The following is an 18,410-nucleotide window of genomic DNA, read 5'->3' as shown; positions in this document are numbered from 1 at the left end:
TCAAGGAATAACCATTAACTAAGCATCATTAGTAAATTATTATTATTACAATAAGTGGTAAAGTTTGACACTTTTGTTCACAGTGTTAGTAGTGGTCATGTTATTTTGACTACTCTGTAGTCACAATTTGACCAAAGTCTCAAATTTTAACTAAAATTTAGGTAAAACGGTTGCTTTTTTTCCATCTATTATTCTATGCGTTGATGTTTGACAATCCGGCAACTATTGGTCATATTTGAAGATGAGTGGTCATTTTTTGACACCAGGATTACAAGGAACATCCGAGATGTCTTGTCCAAGCATGATGATTTCCATATACAATACACATTTTATATACAACACCTCATCTATACTAGTTATAACATATCTATATATTTATCTATGTATATCGGTGATTATATTGTTTATGATTATTGAGACTGGAGACATGGGAAAAATCGGATTTTTCTTTCGAATTTTATTATTATTATTATTATTATTATTTTTATTATCATTATTGGACCCCCAATTTTTAACCATAAGAAAGACCTTGAAAAACGAAGTACTTTGGTGAAAGTTGGTAGTTTGAGTTCGATCCGATAACCAGGATCAGAGCTGACTTTTAAAAAAATCAATGTCCGCCATGTTATTTCTCCGGAAATGGGTAGAAATGTCAAAATTTCTAAATCGAAAAGTGTGTGGCAATATCCGTTTTGGTGTTCCCTGAGTCCCAAACAGCCCACGATCAATGCGAAACAATTCCAAGGGCAGATTAGAGACAGGTCCCGCCCACGGAGGTTGCTGAGTAAATGAATCTCGTCTTTAGTAAAAGGGTTTTCTCATTTCTTCAATTCCCTCTTTCTCCCCCCCACAGGAATGATCTCTATTTGATTCTGGAACGAGGCGAGTTTGAGAAGGGAGGTAAATCTACAGGCAAGAACATTGAGGTCACTGTTCAGGTGTTGGATTCCGACGGTACTGTGCTGCAGGTAAGGGTTAATACGTATTTAATATTTATTAATTTATTATGCTGTTAACACACGTTATGCACAAATCTACAATTTTATATAGATTTCTAATATTAATACTAAGTTACTAAGCTATACTAACTAAGGGTTAAGAAAAGTTTTACCTGTTCTTTTTCCCCCCTTTTTTTGCGAGTTTTAACCTTTGTGGCTACTATTGGTCAAGTGCTACAATGTCCACCACTCGCGCTTAGACCGTCTGACGCACTACGCTAAATTTGATGACTTGACTTGGACTCGAACCACCAACCTCCAGATCCAGAGTCCACCGTGCCAACCACTACACCACTGAGGTTGGTTAAATCAAATAACTGATGAGCAAATAAATGTAGGACATCGCTTGTGTCATATACCATATTTCTGCCAAGTTAATTGACTCTTTTGTTTCTGGGTTCCAGAATTGCCTCTGGGGTGCTTCAGGGAGTGACACATCAAGCGAGTACCACTCTATGATCATCTACCATCACAATTCACCATGCTGGTCGGAAATCATTCGCCTAGCTGTTCCTATAGAACGGTACCAGTCCTCACATATACGACTAGAATATCGACACTGTTCAAGTAAGTAATTCTAACCTGAGAGGGTTTATTTCCTTATAAATCGAATACCTGAAAACGACTACTTTCTCTGTGGCGTATAATATCTCTGGTAGCGCGGTCAAACTTTCTTGCTCTGGCAGGGCGGAGCAATGCCGCGCTCCTTAATTATTAAAAATTAATGTTTTTTTTTTTTATTTAACAAAACAAAAATATACAATAGGTACTTATTGTATTAGAAAGTCACACATGGCCTTGATGCTTAGCATGTAAACAAATAAATAAGTATTAGAAAGTAAGAAAATTAAAAGTTTTGAAGCCGGTTTATTGTTCTCAGGCTTGATTTAAAAAGACGCTGTTAAAAAGAATCAGAAAAAAAAAACCATGAAAGGAAAATATATTTTTCATTTCAACTGATTTGATTTCCAGCACGTGATAAAGCTGATAACAAGAAACTTCTGGGCTTCTCATTTGCTCGCTTGATGGAACCTAGTGGTGCTACATTACAGGTAATAAAAAAAATTATGACACCAACAAAATGACAATGTGACACAATCAAACCGCCAAAATTAAACCCTGTACATAGTATGTAGCTATGTAGGCAGGTATCAGTCAGTCAAATTCAATTTTATTCAACAAGAAGATTCACTGATTGAAATAATGGCTGGTCTTGAATCCTTGGCAATTCAAGTCCTTGATGATCCACACGGCTGATAGCACTCCCAATCGGTAGCACATGTCCCAGAGACGGTCACCCATCTAGAAACCAAGCACGTTCAATGATGCTTAACTTCAATGATCTGTTAGGAACTGTCCATTGTGAAGAGGCTATTTGATTCACCATATTTTGCCGTTAAAAACAAAAACAATGCCATTAAAAACAAGAACTTATCTTTTATGATTTTTTTACTTTGTATAATGGCCTGGTCCACAAAGAGAGTTTTAACTCCGTTTAGGTTATGGATTAGGCAATCTGATTGGCTGAAATTTTTTGAAATAAATCAATCAGATTGTTTATCTCAAGAGGTAATCCTGAATGGAGTGTAAACTTTTGGGCCCGGTCCATTACTGATTTTCCTTCCAGGATTGTCAACACGAGTTATTCATCTATCGGTGCGAGGAGAGGTCCAAGTTGGACCCTGGCCACTATTTGGGCCTCGCGTCAACAGTACAAGAGGCGCAGGCCGGTACGGTGCCCATACCCTACAAAACGGACAGTGCTCACTACGCGTGCTCTCATAAGGAATCTGTGTTCATTCGCACTTTGCTGTGCTCCACCAAACTAACTCAGAATGGTAAGCTGGAGATTTTGGTCTAGCTGGGGGACCTTAAACAGGGAGTATACCAGCCTAGTTTTGCTGGGGGACTGCAAACAGAGAGTATACGAGTCTGAAATTTCCCTTGCTAAAGAAGTAGTAAAAGTTGAGTGTGAAGGGCATCCACTCGTAAAATTTTGTAGCCAAACCCAAAAATCAGCCCAGAAGTGATCACTCCATTCAGGCAGGGCGAGGTTATGTGAGTAGGCGGGTAGCTGGTCGCTGAATGTAAGATAAAACTCCCGTCACTAAAAACCATACAGCATTAGCTTGGAAAGGAAAGGTACGTTTTTAATATAAATTCGTGAGAAGAAGCCGTAAAATGGTAGTCTGAAAAAGAAGGAGCCCTATGTATTTGAAACATTATTTCTTCCTCTTTGCAGTTGAAATTCTCAACCTTCTCAAATGGCGCGAACACCCAGAGAAGATTCAGGAGGCTCTGAACCAAGCCCTCTGTCTGGAAGGTCAGGAGCTGGTCAAATTCCTGCAGGATATCCTGGATGCGTTGTTCTCTATGTTCTCCACAGAGGATGGTAACTCCACTATGCACTCTGGACTCGTCTTTCATGTCCTGGTAAGTAGCATGGTAGCGCTAACTATCTGTTTTAAAGGTGTGTCCAACCATATAGCAATGTATAAAATAAAAGCGGCTGTGAAACACTCATCTTTTTAAATTAGAGGAAAAAATCCCCCTTGTCTAGTAGTCTTCACACGGTGTGCTGAGTAAAAGATCCGGGTTCAATTCCTGGCAGAGTCGTAAAAATTCTTCAAATGAATCTTCGTGATATTGACTTAAACAGTTTTCTTTAATTTAATCATTTCTCACAATATTCACATTTGTCTTTTGATCTACATTATCATCTATACCAAACACTAAATTTTAGGTCTACATACTCATCTCTCTTTCTCCTTTTTCTTCTATTGATTTGATTGTTTTTCCCTGTTCCAGACTCACATATTCAGTTTGTTGTACGACAGTAAGTTTGAACATTTCAAACCTGTTATGGACGCCTATATCAAGAACCATTTTGCTGCAGCTCTAGTCTATAAGTAAGTCATACATAAATCTCCTCTATTCAAACCTTGATCATTTATTAGTTGGTCATCGTTACAGTCGTCCCGAGCATCCAGTAATATTCCAATCCAGTTAGTTAGTTAGTTGGTCAGAATCAATTAGATTTGTGGCTTTTTTTCCAAGAGGTTTTTTTAGAGCAAACTGTAACTGCTAAGGTCTTATTGTCCCGAAATCGAAGAGGGAAAAGGACAGGATGGAAGAAAGCCAGCCGTTCCGAGAACGAACATTATTTTCTCAGGATAAATTTCGCCTGTGGCGGGAATCGAACCCGTGACGTAGGTAGCGCTTAGGAGGCAGACGCGCTGCCCTCCAAGCTAACTTGGCTGGCGATTAGTATTTTTTTTCCTTCTTCTTCCTCTTCTTTTTTTCCTTTAAAACGCTTTAACACTACAGACAGTAGGTTGTTCGCACTATTTGTAGCTTTAAATCTAGCAATAATCATAACTTACTTTTTTCTTTCCCTATTGCAGAGGTCTCATCACAAGCATTCAGCACTGTGCCGACTACGTTAGTTCGACGGAAAAGCAGGAGCCTATTCAGAAGTGTTTCCGTTCCCTCGAGTATGTGTTCAAGTTTATCATCGAATCTCGTCTGCTCTTTTCCCGCGCTACTGGAGGTCAATATGAAGAAGGCTTCCAGAGGGACTTGTTCGCCGTGTTCAATGCTCTGAACTCTATGCTCAGTGTGTCCTATGATATTATACTTGATACTCAGGTAACGTTTAAGTCTGGCTGGGTTACCTTAAACAGGGATTACCAGCTTAGTCTAGCTGGGGGACTTTAAACAGGGATTAGAACAGTTTAATCTGACTGGGGACTTTAAACAGGGATTAGACCAGCTTAGTCTGGCTGGGGGACTTTAAACAGGGAGGATACCAGCCTGAAATACCTTTGCTAAAGATATAGCAAAGGTTGAGTGCGAAGGGCACCCACTTGTAAAATTTGTAGCCCAAACCAACAGCCCAACAGGAAGTACGGTTAGCCCAGTGGTAACGCGCTTGCTTGCCGTGCAGAAGGTCCCGGGTTCGAATCCCACCATCAACAAAAATTTGCACTCGTTTTTCGATTGCAAATATTTCAACGGGTTACATTCTGGTGTTCTCGTGTTGACCCAGCATCTAAATGGGAAGTATTGTGTCTCTTATCGCCCATCTGATGAGGGATATACTGCGGGATTTGCATGCTACGACACAGACCAGATGCGTCTAATGTAGCAGTTGTTTCAAAGTTACGAAATAAAAGGGCGGTGAAACACTCTTCTTTTTTTCATCTCATTGATATTGTTTTAGGAATTTTAATTGTGTTAAAAGCATAAATGCTTGTCACAAATCTCGTTCCCCGCTTAATATAAGTCTCTAAATTTTATGACTTGACTTGGACTCGAACCACCAACCTCCAGATTCAAAGTCCACCGTGCTAACCACTGCACCACTAAGGTTGGTTTTCAGTGATTTTATTTCGGATTTTCATTTCAGATTGCCCTACTGGAAGGTATCAGCGCTGTATATGATGAGCTAACCCAAGTCCTGCCAGTACTAGAGGTGGCTAAGTTTGCATCGGACATGTTGGAGTGTTTGGGCAAGAGAGAGGCTCAACCTTTGCTTACGAAGGCCAAGCTTGAGTGTATCAAGAATCTGGTGTCGGGCAAATTGTTCTCAGAAGATGGTAAGTCGCTTTATTTAAACATTTAAAGGCATGAGCGCACACTGAGAAAAAAAACAGAGTGCCGGAAACCCAATCGGATGACTGGGTTCCAGAACTCTAGAATATAACAGGAAGCTCGACAGTTTAATGTAGCATTTCCAACAACCTAAATCACGGGAAGTAATCCAGTCCTAGGATTCTTCCACCCTAACTTGTGGAACCCTATAACTACCTTTTTAGCGTTAGGTCGCGGGTTCGATTCCCGCCCGGGGCGGATTTCATCCTGAAGGATAATGTTCGTTCTCGGAATGGCTGACTTTCTCCTATCGTGTCTTCCTTCTCTCTTCGATTTCGGGACGATAAGACCTTAGCAGTTATAGTTCCCTCTATCAAACCTCTTTGAAAAATTAACTTATTTCTGAAAGCAAATTCTCTTATGTCCTATTTCCTCAGAATCTCGCAGCTATCTCTTAGCCAGGATTTGTAAGCACCTCCGTCTCCATTTGGCACATAGAGACGAGCTCAAACTGTGCACCGAGATCTTGTCCGAAATCCTCTCCTTTCTGTACAAGAAGAAGAGAACGTGTGAAGTAGGAGGCAAAGTAAACAATATCCTCCATCATGATCTGGAACTGTTGTGTTTGAGCACACTGGATATGTTAATCCAAACCGTGCTTATTATAATAGACCGAGCTACACCTGTATTGGTAAGTAACTACCGAGACACAGCTTAACTCCATACACAAAAAGCTCAATCTGAGGCTTAGGTGTAGGGGCTAGACAGCCCTAAAGGATGGGTTAAGCTTATACGAATCTACGAACTACCGAGACCAACCTCAGTAGTGTACTGTAGACCAACCAGCGCTGTGGACTCTGGATCTGGAGGTTGGTGTTTTGAGTTCAAGTCAAGTCATAAAATTTAGCGCTGTGTATTAAGCGGAATTGTGTGGCTACACTGGCCATAATTTTTCATTTTATTTTAAAATAATAATATCTGTTTTATTTCATACAGGGTTCGCTAGTAGCTTGTCTCATTGGCCTGCTTCAACTCCTGGATGAAAGTCACTACAAGAAACTCTGGGAAGAACTAGGCGATAAGAAACCCCTGAAAGATTTTCTTCTGCGAGCATTCCTGGTATTACGAGACCTTGTTAAGCAAGATGTGTTCCCTCCGGATTGGCTGGTTATGAGAATGGTAACCAACCAGGTGATACTGACAGCGCTGGGACACTTGGCCCCGCCCCTTATCTATTGGTTCCTGGACTCACGCGGCGCGTTTGCTTACCAGGTAAGAAACTGGGAAATTTTCCCCCAAGAGGTTTGATAGAGGAAATTGTAACATTAGAGGTCATATCATGGAGAAGATGACGGGACAGAAAATCAGCCGTTCTTTTCAAGTGTAACATCGGATGTCTTATCGTCCCGAAATCTAATAGGAGAGGACAGGATAAGAGGAGAAAGCTAGCCGTTCCGCGAACGAACTTTGGCTGTTTAGGCGGAAACCGAACCGCAACCTAGCGTTTACAAGGCAGGTGCTCTTCCTTCCAATATAATTAGGGCGGCTAATCGTCGTTTTTGTTTCATAGCAATTTACATAAGGTACATGAGACTCTTGTAGTTTGTGTCGTAGCATGTCCATCTCATAGTACATATGATATATTATATCCCTTATCAGATGACAACCTCCGTGGCCGAGTGGGATGTCGTAGCATGTCCATCTCGTAGTACATATGACATATTATGTCCCTTATCAGATGGGTGTATCCATACGATATTTCCCTTATTTATTTTAATTTCTGTGACTTTTTTTTTCCATCTCAGGTGTGGAGCAACTATTTCAATCTAGCCGTATCGTTCCTAACCCAGCCCTCTCTACAACTGGAGAAGTTTAGTGATGTGAAGCGAGAGAAGATTATCGAGAAGTATGGTGATATGAGAGTTCAGATGGGATTTCAAATACTCAAAGTTTGGTCCAGTCTAGGTAATGATAATGACAAAACGATCTCAAAAGATTTAGCCTCGATGGCTGCTTTTTCCTAAAAGAAACGGTAAAAAAATAAAGTTTGAAAGAGAGAACTGTGACTATTCAGTTCTAATCGTCCCCAAATCGAAGAGCGAAAGAGGACAGCATAGGAGAAAGCCAGCCGTTTCGAAAATGAATTTTATTATACCTGCTTATTATAAAGTTTTTCTCCGGGTGGGAATCGAACCCGGGACCTAACGCTTACATAACAGACGCGCTACCCTCAAAGCTAACTAAGCTGGCTGACTGTTTTAAAAGTGATTGGTCGAAGAATGTTGAGGTTGAGATTTAATTATTTATCATGGTTGTAATAAAGTTATCAACATATGTATTCAATCCGCTTTAGGTGAGCACAAGATCAACTTTATCCCCAGTATGGTAGGACCATTCCTAGAGGTGACTTTGGTACCTGAGAATGAACTTAGGAAAGCCACTCTCAACATATTCTTCGATATGATGGAGTGCGAACAACGTGTACATGGGAACTTCAAACAGGTAATATTATAATTCTTCAAATAGGTCATGGAAAAAATACAGACATTTTAGTGCCTATTTATAGGTGCGTACTAGTAGGTATGTAATATTGCCTGGCTGGGGGACGTTAAACAAGGAGGATACCAGCCTGAATTCCCCTTGCTAAAGAAATAGCAAAGGTTGAGTGCGAAGGGCATCCACTCGTAAAATTTGTAGCCAAAATTAAATGTCAGCCCAAGCCCAAAGCAATCACCCTAGCTAGGGCTGATTGGGAGGCTGAGGAAAAACCGCCGACCCCGTCTGTACACGGGAAAAGGCGAAGAAGAAGAGGTGCAGGTAATTGAAAAAAATACAGATATTTTAGTGCTTATTTATTTGTGCATACTAGTAGGTGTAGTAATAAGTACCTACTTATCGAATTTGAATCAAGCCATCAGAGAGCTAGTGTAATACGCTCTCGAATGTTTAATAATTAATAATTTCTATTGTTCTTCCGTTTTTTTTTTTTTTTTTTTTTTTTTTTTTTTTTTTTGTGTTACTATTATTGTCTACCGCGGCTGTTCTACTACCTAACCTGTTCTGGGCTTTCAAGATAGCAACGAGTGTCCATGATAAAGTAAGTCTAATTAATGTATTGACCGTTGCAATGAACTCTCAAGAATATGTATTTTTTTTTTTTTTTTGTCCATTAGGTGGAGTCAGAACTGATAGACAAGCTGGACATTCTCATCAGTGATAACAAAGGAGATGATGAATATAGACAACTGTTCAACACTATGTAAGTATAAGTAATACCACCATATCACCATAACAAATCCTATATTTTACATTTTCTTCTGACAAAAAGAACTGTCATAACTTTCAGTTGTCATGTTGTTAACTACGATGCTTTTGATAAATCAGTCGTAACCTTTGTTTTAAGTGGCAGGGTTCTCACTTACGTGAGCTCTTCCCTATTTGGGCTCTAATAATCATACCTACCTGTTATTCTTTACTAATCAATTCCAGTTGCACATAGGTAATACTATTTATTAATATTCTACTAATTTCTTTTCTGATTAACCTTTTTTATTATCTTCCCTGTTCTGCTTTCGATGTTCGTTACTCAAGGGAGCATTTGAGTGCTGTGTAAGTCCTCCACCTGTAATGTTTTTGGTTTTGACTTATTCTCGGGTCCTGTTTTACTGGGTTTATTGGGTTATTTGTTTGGTTTGGCTATTTAGATGAGTTGTAGTTTGGAGGTGTTGTTAAAGTATTTGGAGTACCTATCCATTATTTCTGCCTTGGTAAATTGCATGTATAGCTCCGAATTATTTACCTACCTGAATACCGAAGTTGGAACTTTAGTTTGGGCTTTTTTTGTAATAGGTAGGTACATACATTTTTTTTTTTTTTTTAATAGGTGTTCCATAATGTCTTCCTCTTTATCGGAAATAAAGAACTCAGTTATGAAGGGAAGTAGGTACCCTGTTTGCAAATGAAATAAGTGTCGAGCTATAGTCCTCCTTTTTGTGTTTAACCAAACCCTTCAATAACACTGCTCTGCTCATTTGTAAAAGCTCCTTTGTAGCAATTTTCTATTGCTGTAACTTTTGAACAATTACCAAATGGCTATTGGAACCTCTGAAATTGTCCAATATATTTTTCTAATCTATGTATATGTATTTCTTCTGCAGACTTCTAGACCGGGTCCAGAACGAGGATCCCCAATGGAAGGAGACAGGTTCTGCATTCATCAGTTCAGTGACCAGACTGCTAGAGAGACTACTGGACTACAGGAGTGTTATACAGGGCGATGAGAATCGGGACAAGCGCATGTCCTGCACTGTGAACCTTTTGGTGAGTCTTCTTCTTCTTCTTTTACCCCCCAAGAAGTTTTTGCAAGCTGAGGGGATGATCAAATATTGTGCTTATCATTGTTTGTAAATACATTAATCATTCAATTCAATTCAATTCCACCTTTTCTCGATTCTATTTGGGGTTGGCGTTTGCCGTCTTGTATTCTACCCATCCAATTTCATCTATCCAATGCTTCCTCTTTTCTCCATCCTTTCTCTCAGGTCCTCTTCCACTTAATCTCTCCATCTCATTTTCTGCCTACCCCTTGTTCTTTTACCCCCTATATCTAAACTATCTTCTCTCTTTCCTGCATAGCCCCGTCTCTTCTCGGATTTTCTGTCCTAGTAGCTCCACTTTTACAGTTTTACTAATACGTTCGTTTCTTATTCTATCCGTCTTTGTAACTCCACACAAGGTGAGTACTAGTGTACTTAAATACAGTGAACTTCTGAATGTGTTCCTTGCGGGGCCCCTAAATGCCCTGCCCCCCTCGCGCAGCGTTGGCTACCGGAATGCCAGTGGCATTTCGTGCTAAAGTATTGGGAATTTAAAAAATCACCTCGATTCTCTATTCCAGAACTTCTACAAGAACGAAATCAACCGGAAGGAAATGTACCTGCGCTACATTTACAAGCTGCATGATCTACACCGGCCTGCTGATAACTTCACCGAGGCCGGGTTTACACTGAAACTGTACGCGGACTCGCTCAGTTGGACCTCTAGCGCGCCTCTTATCAATGATCCTATGTGTCAGCCTAACGGGGCCCCGGAGTGGTATCGCAAGGAGCAGCTCTACTATGAGATCATCTCGTACTTTGACAAGGGAAAGGTAAGGGTTCGATTCCCACAGTTGACAAGTAGTATGTCTGATGAGAGAGGCATACTACGGGATGAGCATTCTACTACACAGACCATACGAGTCTAATGTAGCATTGGTGCAAAATAAAAACGGCGGTGAAAAACTTATCTTTTTTTTCCATGTCGTAGATTTGTAGTATATACTCAGAAAAATAGCCTTCCGGTGCCCTCCAAAGCGCAATCGAACCTAAAATTTCCTTTGAGTGTAACTCACCCTTGAACTTCATTGTCTGAGTAGTCCACTGAAAAGAGCAGTTCTCTTTCATTTAGCAATTTTTCATAAAAAATAACTTCGAACTCTAGAGGTCTGTAGGTAAGTACCTACCAGGGCCGCATTTAGGAGGGGCGCAAGGGGGCCAGGACCCCCCCCCTCGGGCTTTGTTTTTGCTTCTGAATGATGGGGCGGGCTCCAAAAATTTGGAAATGAGCCTCAGAAGAGGTTAAATCGTCTTGGTTTCCGACAGGGAATTAGGTGTAATTAGGTGTAATTCCCTGTCGGAACAGGTTAACTTTTGTTCTGAAGAAGAAGAAGAAGAAGAAGAAGAAGAAGAAGAAGAAGAAGAAGAAGAAGAAGAAGAAAAAAAAACAAAAAACAAACAAACATTTTGTTTTCCAGTGTTGGGAGAAAGGCATTCCCCTGTGCAAGGAGCTGGCAGATTTGTACGAGAAGCGATTGTTTGACTACAAGAAGTTGAGTAACATCCTACAGACCCAGGCACAGTTCTGTGATAATATTCTCAATCAACTTCGGCCCGAACCCGAGTACTTCCGAGTGGGATTCTATGGACTTAGCTTTCCTCTGTTTGTGAGGGTAAGAAATACGTTGTTTTCAAATGCTCGGAGTTGACTATTTCGGTAATTTTCGCCGGGTAAGAAATATAAAATAGAATAAACCTTGTTTATCCTGCTGAAATAGGACTGAAAAGTCCCTTTGTCCCGCAGTCTATTCGAGATCTCGTATATTTTTTAGAGGTTTGATCGAGGGAACCGAACTCGAACAGAGAAGGAGGACAGGATAGGAGAAAGCCAGCCGTTAGCACCTCTTTCATACTCAACCTAAAACGAAATCTTACTCAGTTCGTCCCGAATGCGAAGAGAGAAGGAAGACAGGATAGGAGAAAGCCAGCCGTTCCGAGAACGAAACTTATCTGTTGAGGATAAAGTTCGCCCCGGACGGGAATCGAACCTGCGACTTAGTGTTTACAAGGCAGGCTCCAAGCTAACAAGGCTGGCTATATCCTACTTCGACAGTTCAAAGACTTTCTAAAGCATCATTCTATAACACAATACAACTCAGTATCTTATATCTATATAATCCCCTTCTTGATTATTTCCAGAACAAGGTGTTCGTGTATCGTGGTTTGGCGTACGAGAGAATGGAAGCGTTTACTCAGCGCTTACAAACCGAGTTCCCGTCTGCCAATATTCTCAGCAAGAATTCACCTCCCTCTCACACTATCCAGCAATCCGACGTACAATGTATCCTTTATATCTACAACACTGTAGAGTAGTGTAGAATAAAAAATACCTTGTTTATCCTGCTGGGATAGGACTGAAAAGTCCCTTTTGCAGGGACTTCTCTGGGCTTCTGGGCCCTGGGCAGGGAGCAAAAAACATGGGATAGGACTGAAAAGCAATTACTGTAGAGTATAGACAGTGTAAACTTGTAAACCCTTTAACTTCATGGACCATTGAGCATACTAAGATCACCCCCCCCCCCCCTCAAAAAAGCCCCCCCCCCCCCCCCCCCAAGTGATGATCTGATGGTACTTTTGTATCGCTTTCGCTTTTACTTCAAGGCACATTCTTTTACATCCATGCCTATCAATGAGCCCTAGCCGGGATCCGAACCCAGCACCTCCGAGTTGAGAGTCAGTGCTCTTGACCAGTTGACCACAAAGGTGGGAAAGAATAACTAACTAGTTTGAAATCCTTAATTCTAAATCTTCGTACAGATATTCAGATTTGCAACGTCAAACCGCTGCCAGAACGAGGACCTCCCTGTATTAACCCGCCCCTAGCTCCTGTACCAGACAAGATCGCTCAGTATTATCAGGTGAGAAGCAAGTATTTTGTTGACGTTAGAGGGTTAAATTCTACATAATTGGCGAATGTTTTGGTACGTACAAATGTTGTGGCGGCTTCAACATTTTTGCTGTGGCAATAGGTACAAAGTGTTGCGTACCTTCAATTTGTTGATATTGATGAAAATTACTGTATTCCAGCTGCTTGGAAAAAAGGTACTTTTATGGTTTTCTTTGGGTAATTAACAAGGTTTATCCTATTTTATTAGCTGAAATATTACAAAGGTTATATGTATGCTGTTGACCATTCCTCTCATCAGAAGATAACTCGGAATCAAGAAAATAATCACTCCAACCCTTGTAATCCATAAAAATTGAATAACCTCTCCTATGTTGCAGGTGAATGATGTACGTACATTCCAGCTAGATCGTCCCATGCACAAGGGTCCTATAGACAAGGATAATGAATTCAAGTCCCTGTGGTTAGAACGTACCATTATGACTATCTCCAGTCCTTTGCCAGGCATACTGAGATGGTTTGAAGTAGTGGAGAGTAATGTAGATCTGGAAAAGTTTGTAAACCAATGGCCCAGGATTGGTTTTTCAAGACGAGTTCTAATAGGCAAGTAGGAAATAAAGGAGGTCTAACAGATCTCACATTATATGGAAGAAGGGACCTCTTTTATTTCCTAATTGCCTATTATTGATGAGAGAGATCAGCGTGGCTGGGGACTATAAACAGGCAATTAGGAAATGAAGGAGGTTCAACAGGCCTCGTATTAACATCGAAGAAGGGACGGGACCTCTTTTATTTCCTAATTGCCTATTATTAATGGTCTGGAAAAGTTTGTAAATCAATAGCCCAGAATTGGTTTTTCAAGACGAGTTCTAATAGGCAAGTAGGAAATAAAGGAGGTCTAACAGGTCTCACATTATATGGAAGAAGGGACCTCTTTTATTTCCTAATTGCCTATTATTAATGGTCTGGAAAAGTTTGTAAATCAATAGCCCAGGACTACAAGGTACGATTGATGCGAATGTCATGGGAGGTATTGCCAAGTATCAACAAGCATTCTTCACGCCTGAGTTTGCCCGGGGTTATCCCCAGTACATTCCGTATATAAACCGTCTCCATATTCTCATCCTAGAGCAGGTAGATGTCCTGGAGAATGGACTGGTGGTTCATGGACAACTCGCACCCCCTGGTGTACAACCATTGCATAAGAGATTACAGGAGAGATTTGCAGGACTCCGACAGAGTATAAGGAAACCTCCTACTGAATCTATTATCCACTCCCCCCTCCCGCCTGTTCCTGATCAGTATATCAATGCAGGCTATCATCCTGTGGAGGAGGGGGAAGATATCTACAGTCGTCCTGGGGATCTAGACCTCGGGGAGGGGGATGGGGAGGCACCCTGTCTACCACAGCGACCACGCTCTGCAGGCTATGGCACCCTGCCACCTGCTGACAAACCGAAGCCTGCCCATCAGCGCCTCCCCAGCAAAAGTTCTGTACATAAGAGACAAAGTTCAGACAGTGGCTTCTCTTCCTGTACAGCACACATGAGGAACTCCTGGTCTGAAACCTATGAGGAAGCACCACCCCTCCCTCCCAGGGGATTCACCCCGGACAAACGGTCCAGTGGGGAGCCTCCCTCCCTGCATAGGCGTCAGGATTCCATCTCCCAGAGAGACTCTAGCTACTCAGATAACATTTCTGTCTATGAGGACTGTGTGGTACCCAATACCTCCTTCTTGTTCAGTACAGGCAGTACCTCTCCTAGCTCCCCCTGTCCTCCTCCTCTCCCTCCTAAAGTCATCAACTCAGTGGTGACGTCAGAGGAGACATCCCATAGGGAAGTTGTTACAGAGAACTATTCTGTACCTAAACTACAAGCTGGGGAGGAAACGAATCAAGGGGAAGATAGTAATGTTATGGAGGAGAATAATCAAACCTGCGATGAGAACTAGGAAACTAAACTCACAACACGCAAGCCATGACATTGAAGTGTGTTGATTCGAAATTGAGAAGTTGAAGTTTCCCGTTACGGAACCGGTGCCCTTTGGAAAACTGAAATAGCGCCTGTACTATACTATAGGAAAACCATGATGGCACGCCATCGGAATCAATTCCATTTCCTAAAGTTTCCCGAAAGGAAAATACAGCTAGAATAATAAATACATCTCGTAACTAAACGTTGAGTTCTCAAACACCACCGTTTTACATCGCTCGCCGTCTGTTGACTATTTCAACGCTAAACTCGTAAACTTTCGATGCTTCCATTTTGTTCAGTTTGATGCGTTTGACCATTTTGTTTCAAACATCAATCCTTTTGCTCATTAATCTTCTCAGGCAATTTTCTTTCTCGCCCTTTGAGAAATGGTTTTATTTTCTCAGAGATTTTATACATTTTTTTTTTCCTAGAGTATTTTTGACGCAAAAAACAACTTGTAGGTATGTACATCTTTTTTTGTGTGACTATTTCTCCCTTCTTCCATTTTAATTCATTAGTTTTATGTTGTGATAGCTTTTATTTGTATTTTGCAAGTCTGATATGATATTGTTTATTTTTCCGAAGATGGATTTACTTTTTTTTTTTTAATTGTGTGGTTCATTATTGAAGAATTTTTCCCTTGTTTCTCTTTTTGATTTTTACTTTCTTTTTCATCCTTAAACCTTATAGTATGTAGAGTGTGTACTATGTATAAATGTTTTCGTATCTTTTTTTATGTTCATTAATTTGAGGAATTTTCATACAATTTCTACTACCTATAAAAAAAAGGTTGAATTTTTTACAATGAATTATTCCACTTGTTGTATTCAGTATTCATATACATAATACAATTTTTATAGAACCGAATTTTTTTACTCACATTAGGCTTTCAAACACGTTTTTGAAGCCCGAGTCACACTTTAGTTAGTTCCTAAAGAAGACAGGATCACTTGTGTCTTTTTAGAGTTCCTTAAACCTGTTTTGTTCTATTTTATTCGGAAAAAAATTGGATTGTGAATTCCCAAACCTTCGTAGAAGTTTGAGATTAGATATTTTAAAACATTTGCCATACTTTATTCTGTATAGGTCTCGTTCACCACATTGTCTGCAGGATATCTCTATCTCAAACTATCCTTTCACTTGGTTTCAAATCTAGTTCTACTTTAATATTGAAGCTCGCCAATTGACACACTAGATTTCTCAGTACGAATGGAATATTGATGAATCCTATACTGTCCCGTTCACCACATTTAGATTATTGTAGAAGAGAATGGAGCAGTTGCAAATGGGTAAAAATTGTAAATAAATGGTCGATTCCTATGTAAAAAGTTGGGAAAAATTCAAATCTGAGGTCAAAACTCCGAGAAAGTAACTTTAAAAGGTCGAAAATTCAATTTTTAATTGCCGTTCTATTGAAAAAGTTCAAAGAGTTGTGACGTCAGACTTAACCTAAAAATGCGCAGAAACGCTTGCGCACAAACAAACGAAGCGGGAGTCATGAATTATGACGTCATCGCCTACGGGAGCGTATGTCGTGACGTCAAACTTTACAAATTACCGGTATTTTTTAAATCGATTTATCTCGGGATCTAGAATTCGTAGAAGAAAAAGAAAAATTCCGTTGGTCCTCATTTTTCCTGCTCTATGACTTTGAAACATCACCCAAGTAAGCGCAACAGATCTATTTTCCAAGTGATTCCCCCCCTTCTCTTCCGAAATCTTAATCCAATTGCCAAAATTTACAATAGAATTAATCTAGGTAAGTCAATAAACCTAAGAAACTACGTAATCTGACAACTTTCTGTGCGAATCACCTCTTTATTGTTTCTTAGTTGTAATCTAACTAAAAACGTAGGATTCAGTATATTCTATGTTCCCCCTGGGTCTAGAATCTCATATTATCGTGTTTGTAACCTCTGAGAACGCTTGGATAGTCTCCAAGCATGCTTAGAGGTCAAATAATTTCACTTGAGATTGTAGACCCAGGGTTCAGGTGCAGGGTTTATACGCGACCTGGAAAACCTGGAAAAGTCATGCAATCTGAAAATCGGCCAGAAAGTCATGTAAATTCGTGAAAATTTAAAGAAAACCTGTAAAAGTCATGGAATTTGCAACCCGATCAAAAATTAAAAATTTCCAAATTACCTAAGTAAATATCGAGTTTTTCCGAAAGACGGCCTGCGGCGCATTCCCCTCATATTTCCTTGATGTTCTGCATACAGACCATACTGCATGTTTTATTTAAATGAAGGTGTAATCTTACTGATTTTTAAGTACCCCCTCCCCCTAAATTTATGGAAAACTTATGGAAATTTTCTGGAAAAGTCATGGAATTTCATTCCGGGAAAAGCGTATAAACCCTGTAATTGATGATTCTGTATATTTCTTCCTCTACACTATTCGAATATGACTCTATGTTCTCGATATTTTGTTTGAACGTTTATTAATTTTTATACGGTATACAATAACTATATTATTATTAAAGTGTAATCAAAATGTATTCATTTTTCGGAAAGTGTGAAGGCGTTCTTAATGTGTCTTCTATTGTTTCTTTCAGAAATTCGCAAAGAAAAATCAGAAAGTAGGACCCTGAAAATAGTTAATCCTTATTAATATGTTCCGACGGCTGGGGACTATAAACAGGCAATTAGGAAATGAAGGAGGTTTAACAGGCCTCGCATTAATATCGAAGAAGGGACCCTTATCCCAAAGGAAAGAAAGTAATGTATTTATTTCCATCAAAACCGGGAAAATCGTACAAAAAGTCCAGGTAAAACAAAGAGACAATCTGAAAGAAAAATCCTCTACAACTTACCTATTGTCATCCGAGATGGAAAGCCGTGAGGGTTGAACACAATGTCTGGTACTAGACCGCTATCTGTGAATGGCAGATCCTCAGCTGGCCATTTGACACTGCAGATACCTTTCTGTCCTGCCCTACTGGCGAACTTGTCACCTACTGTGGGGTTCCTCTGGGAAATGGAAAAAGAAATTAAACAAGTCATTACTATTAGGTATTATAATTTATTAATTTTGAGAGGTACATAACGTCTGGTAGAACTTTAATTGCCAAGGTCATATCGTCAGAAATTTAAGGGAGATGGGGGACAGGATAAGAGAAAGCCAGCCGTTCCGAGAACGAACCTTATCTGTTTAGGATAAAGTTTGGCCCGGACGAGAATCGAATTTACGACTTACGCTTAAAACTCTTATCTGTCCCCCTGTCTTTATCTTGATAAGCTCTAACGTCCCCCAGCGAGACGATCAAAACATACCTAATTAGGTATCTACATAAGTAATTAAAATCTTAAAGTATCGAACCCTCAACCTCTAGATTAGCAATCTCACCTGTATTCTATAGCCGATGTAGGCACAATTAGGCGTGACACTTCCTCCTTCTGTAAAGCCAGAACTCATCCGTACCACCTCCACACACATCTCTTCCTTGCCTGAATATCTACATGTGACGTAGCGGTTCTCACTTTCCTTCCAGTAGCTGAAATGTCACATCCAAACATCAGAGTTAATAAGTAAATGAGTAAAAAAAACAGGACGAGCCAATTAAACATGGCTAGAGACCATCACCCCGGTGTATGGCAGATACAAAAGTATATCTTTTCTT

General features: G+C 40.1%; 1 protein-coding gene across 1 annotated transcript in view; it reads left to right on the top strand.

The window, feature by feature from the left end:
* The window catches only part of LOC103507060 (dedicator of cytokinesis protein 3), a 49,760-nt gene extending 34,475 nt beyond the window's left edge, over positions 1-15,285 (top strand). Inside the window, exons 10-30 of the mRNA XM_026822010.1 lie at positions 854-968; positions 1,403-1,565; positions 1,971-2,050; positions 2,626-2,836; positions 3,241-3,431; positions 3,807-3,907; positions 4,403-4,646; positions 5,407-5,596; positions 6,029-6,282; positions 6,588-6,863; positions 7,397-7,556; positions 7,945-8,093; positions 8,765-8,850; positions 9,183-9,200; positions 9,749-9,911; positions 10,489-10,740; positions 11,386-11,580; positions 12,107-12,248; positions 12,725-12,825; positions 13,193-13,415; positions 13,807-15,285. Coding sequence (XP_026677811.1) covers positions 854-968; positions 1,403-1,565; positions 1,971-2,050; positions 2,626-2,836; positions 3,241-3,431; positions 3,807-3,907; positions 4,403-4,646; positions 5,407-5,596; positions 6,029-6,282; positions 6,588-6,863; positions 7,397-7,556; positions 7,945-8,093; positions 8,765-8,850; positions 9,183-9,200; positions 9,749-9,911; positions 10,489-10,740; positions 11,386-11,580; positions 12,107-12,248; positions 12,725-12,825; positions 13,193-13,415; positions 13,807-14,765 — 4,273 coding nt within the window. The 3' untranslated portion in view covers positions 14,766-15,285. The remainder of the gene's footprint in view (positions 1-853; positions 969-1,402; positions 1,566-1,970; positions 2,051-2,625; positions 2,837-3,240; positions 3,432-3,806; positions 3,908-4,402; positions 4,647-5,406; positions 5,597-6,028; positions 6,283-6,587; positions 6,864-7,396; positions 7,557-7,944; positions 8,094-8,764; positions 8,851-9,182; positions 9,201-9,748; positions 9,912-10,488; positions 10,741-11,385; positions 11,581-12,106; positions 12,249-12,724; positions 12,826-13,192; positions 13,416-13,806) is intronic.
* Positions 15,286-18,410: the final 3,125 nt, after the last annotated feature.

Source organism: Diaphorina citri, unplaced genomic scaffold (assembly GCF_000475195.1).
Source record: "Diaphorina citri unplaced genomic scaffold, Diaci psyllid genome assembly version 1.1 scaffold284, whole genome shotgun sequence".
Lineage (NCBI taxonomy): Eukaryota > Metazoa > Arthropoda > Insecta > Hemiptera > Psyllidae > Diaphorina > Diaphorina citri.
This window is presented reverse-complemented; position numbering and strand designations above follow the sequence as displayed.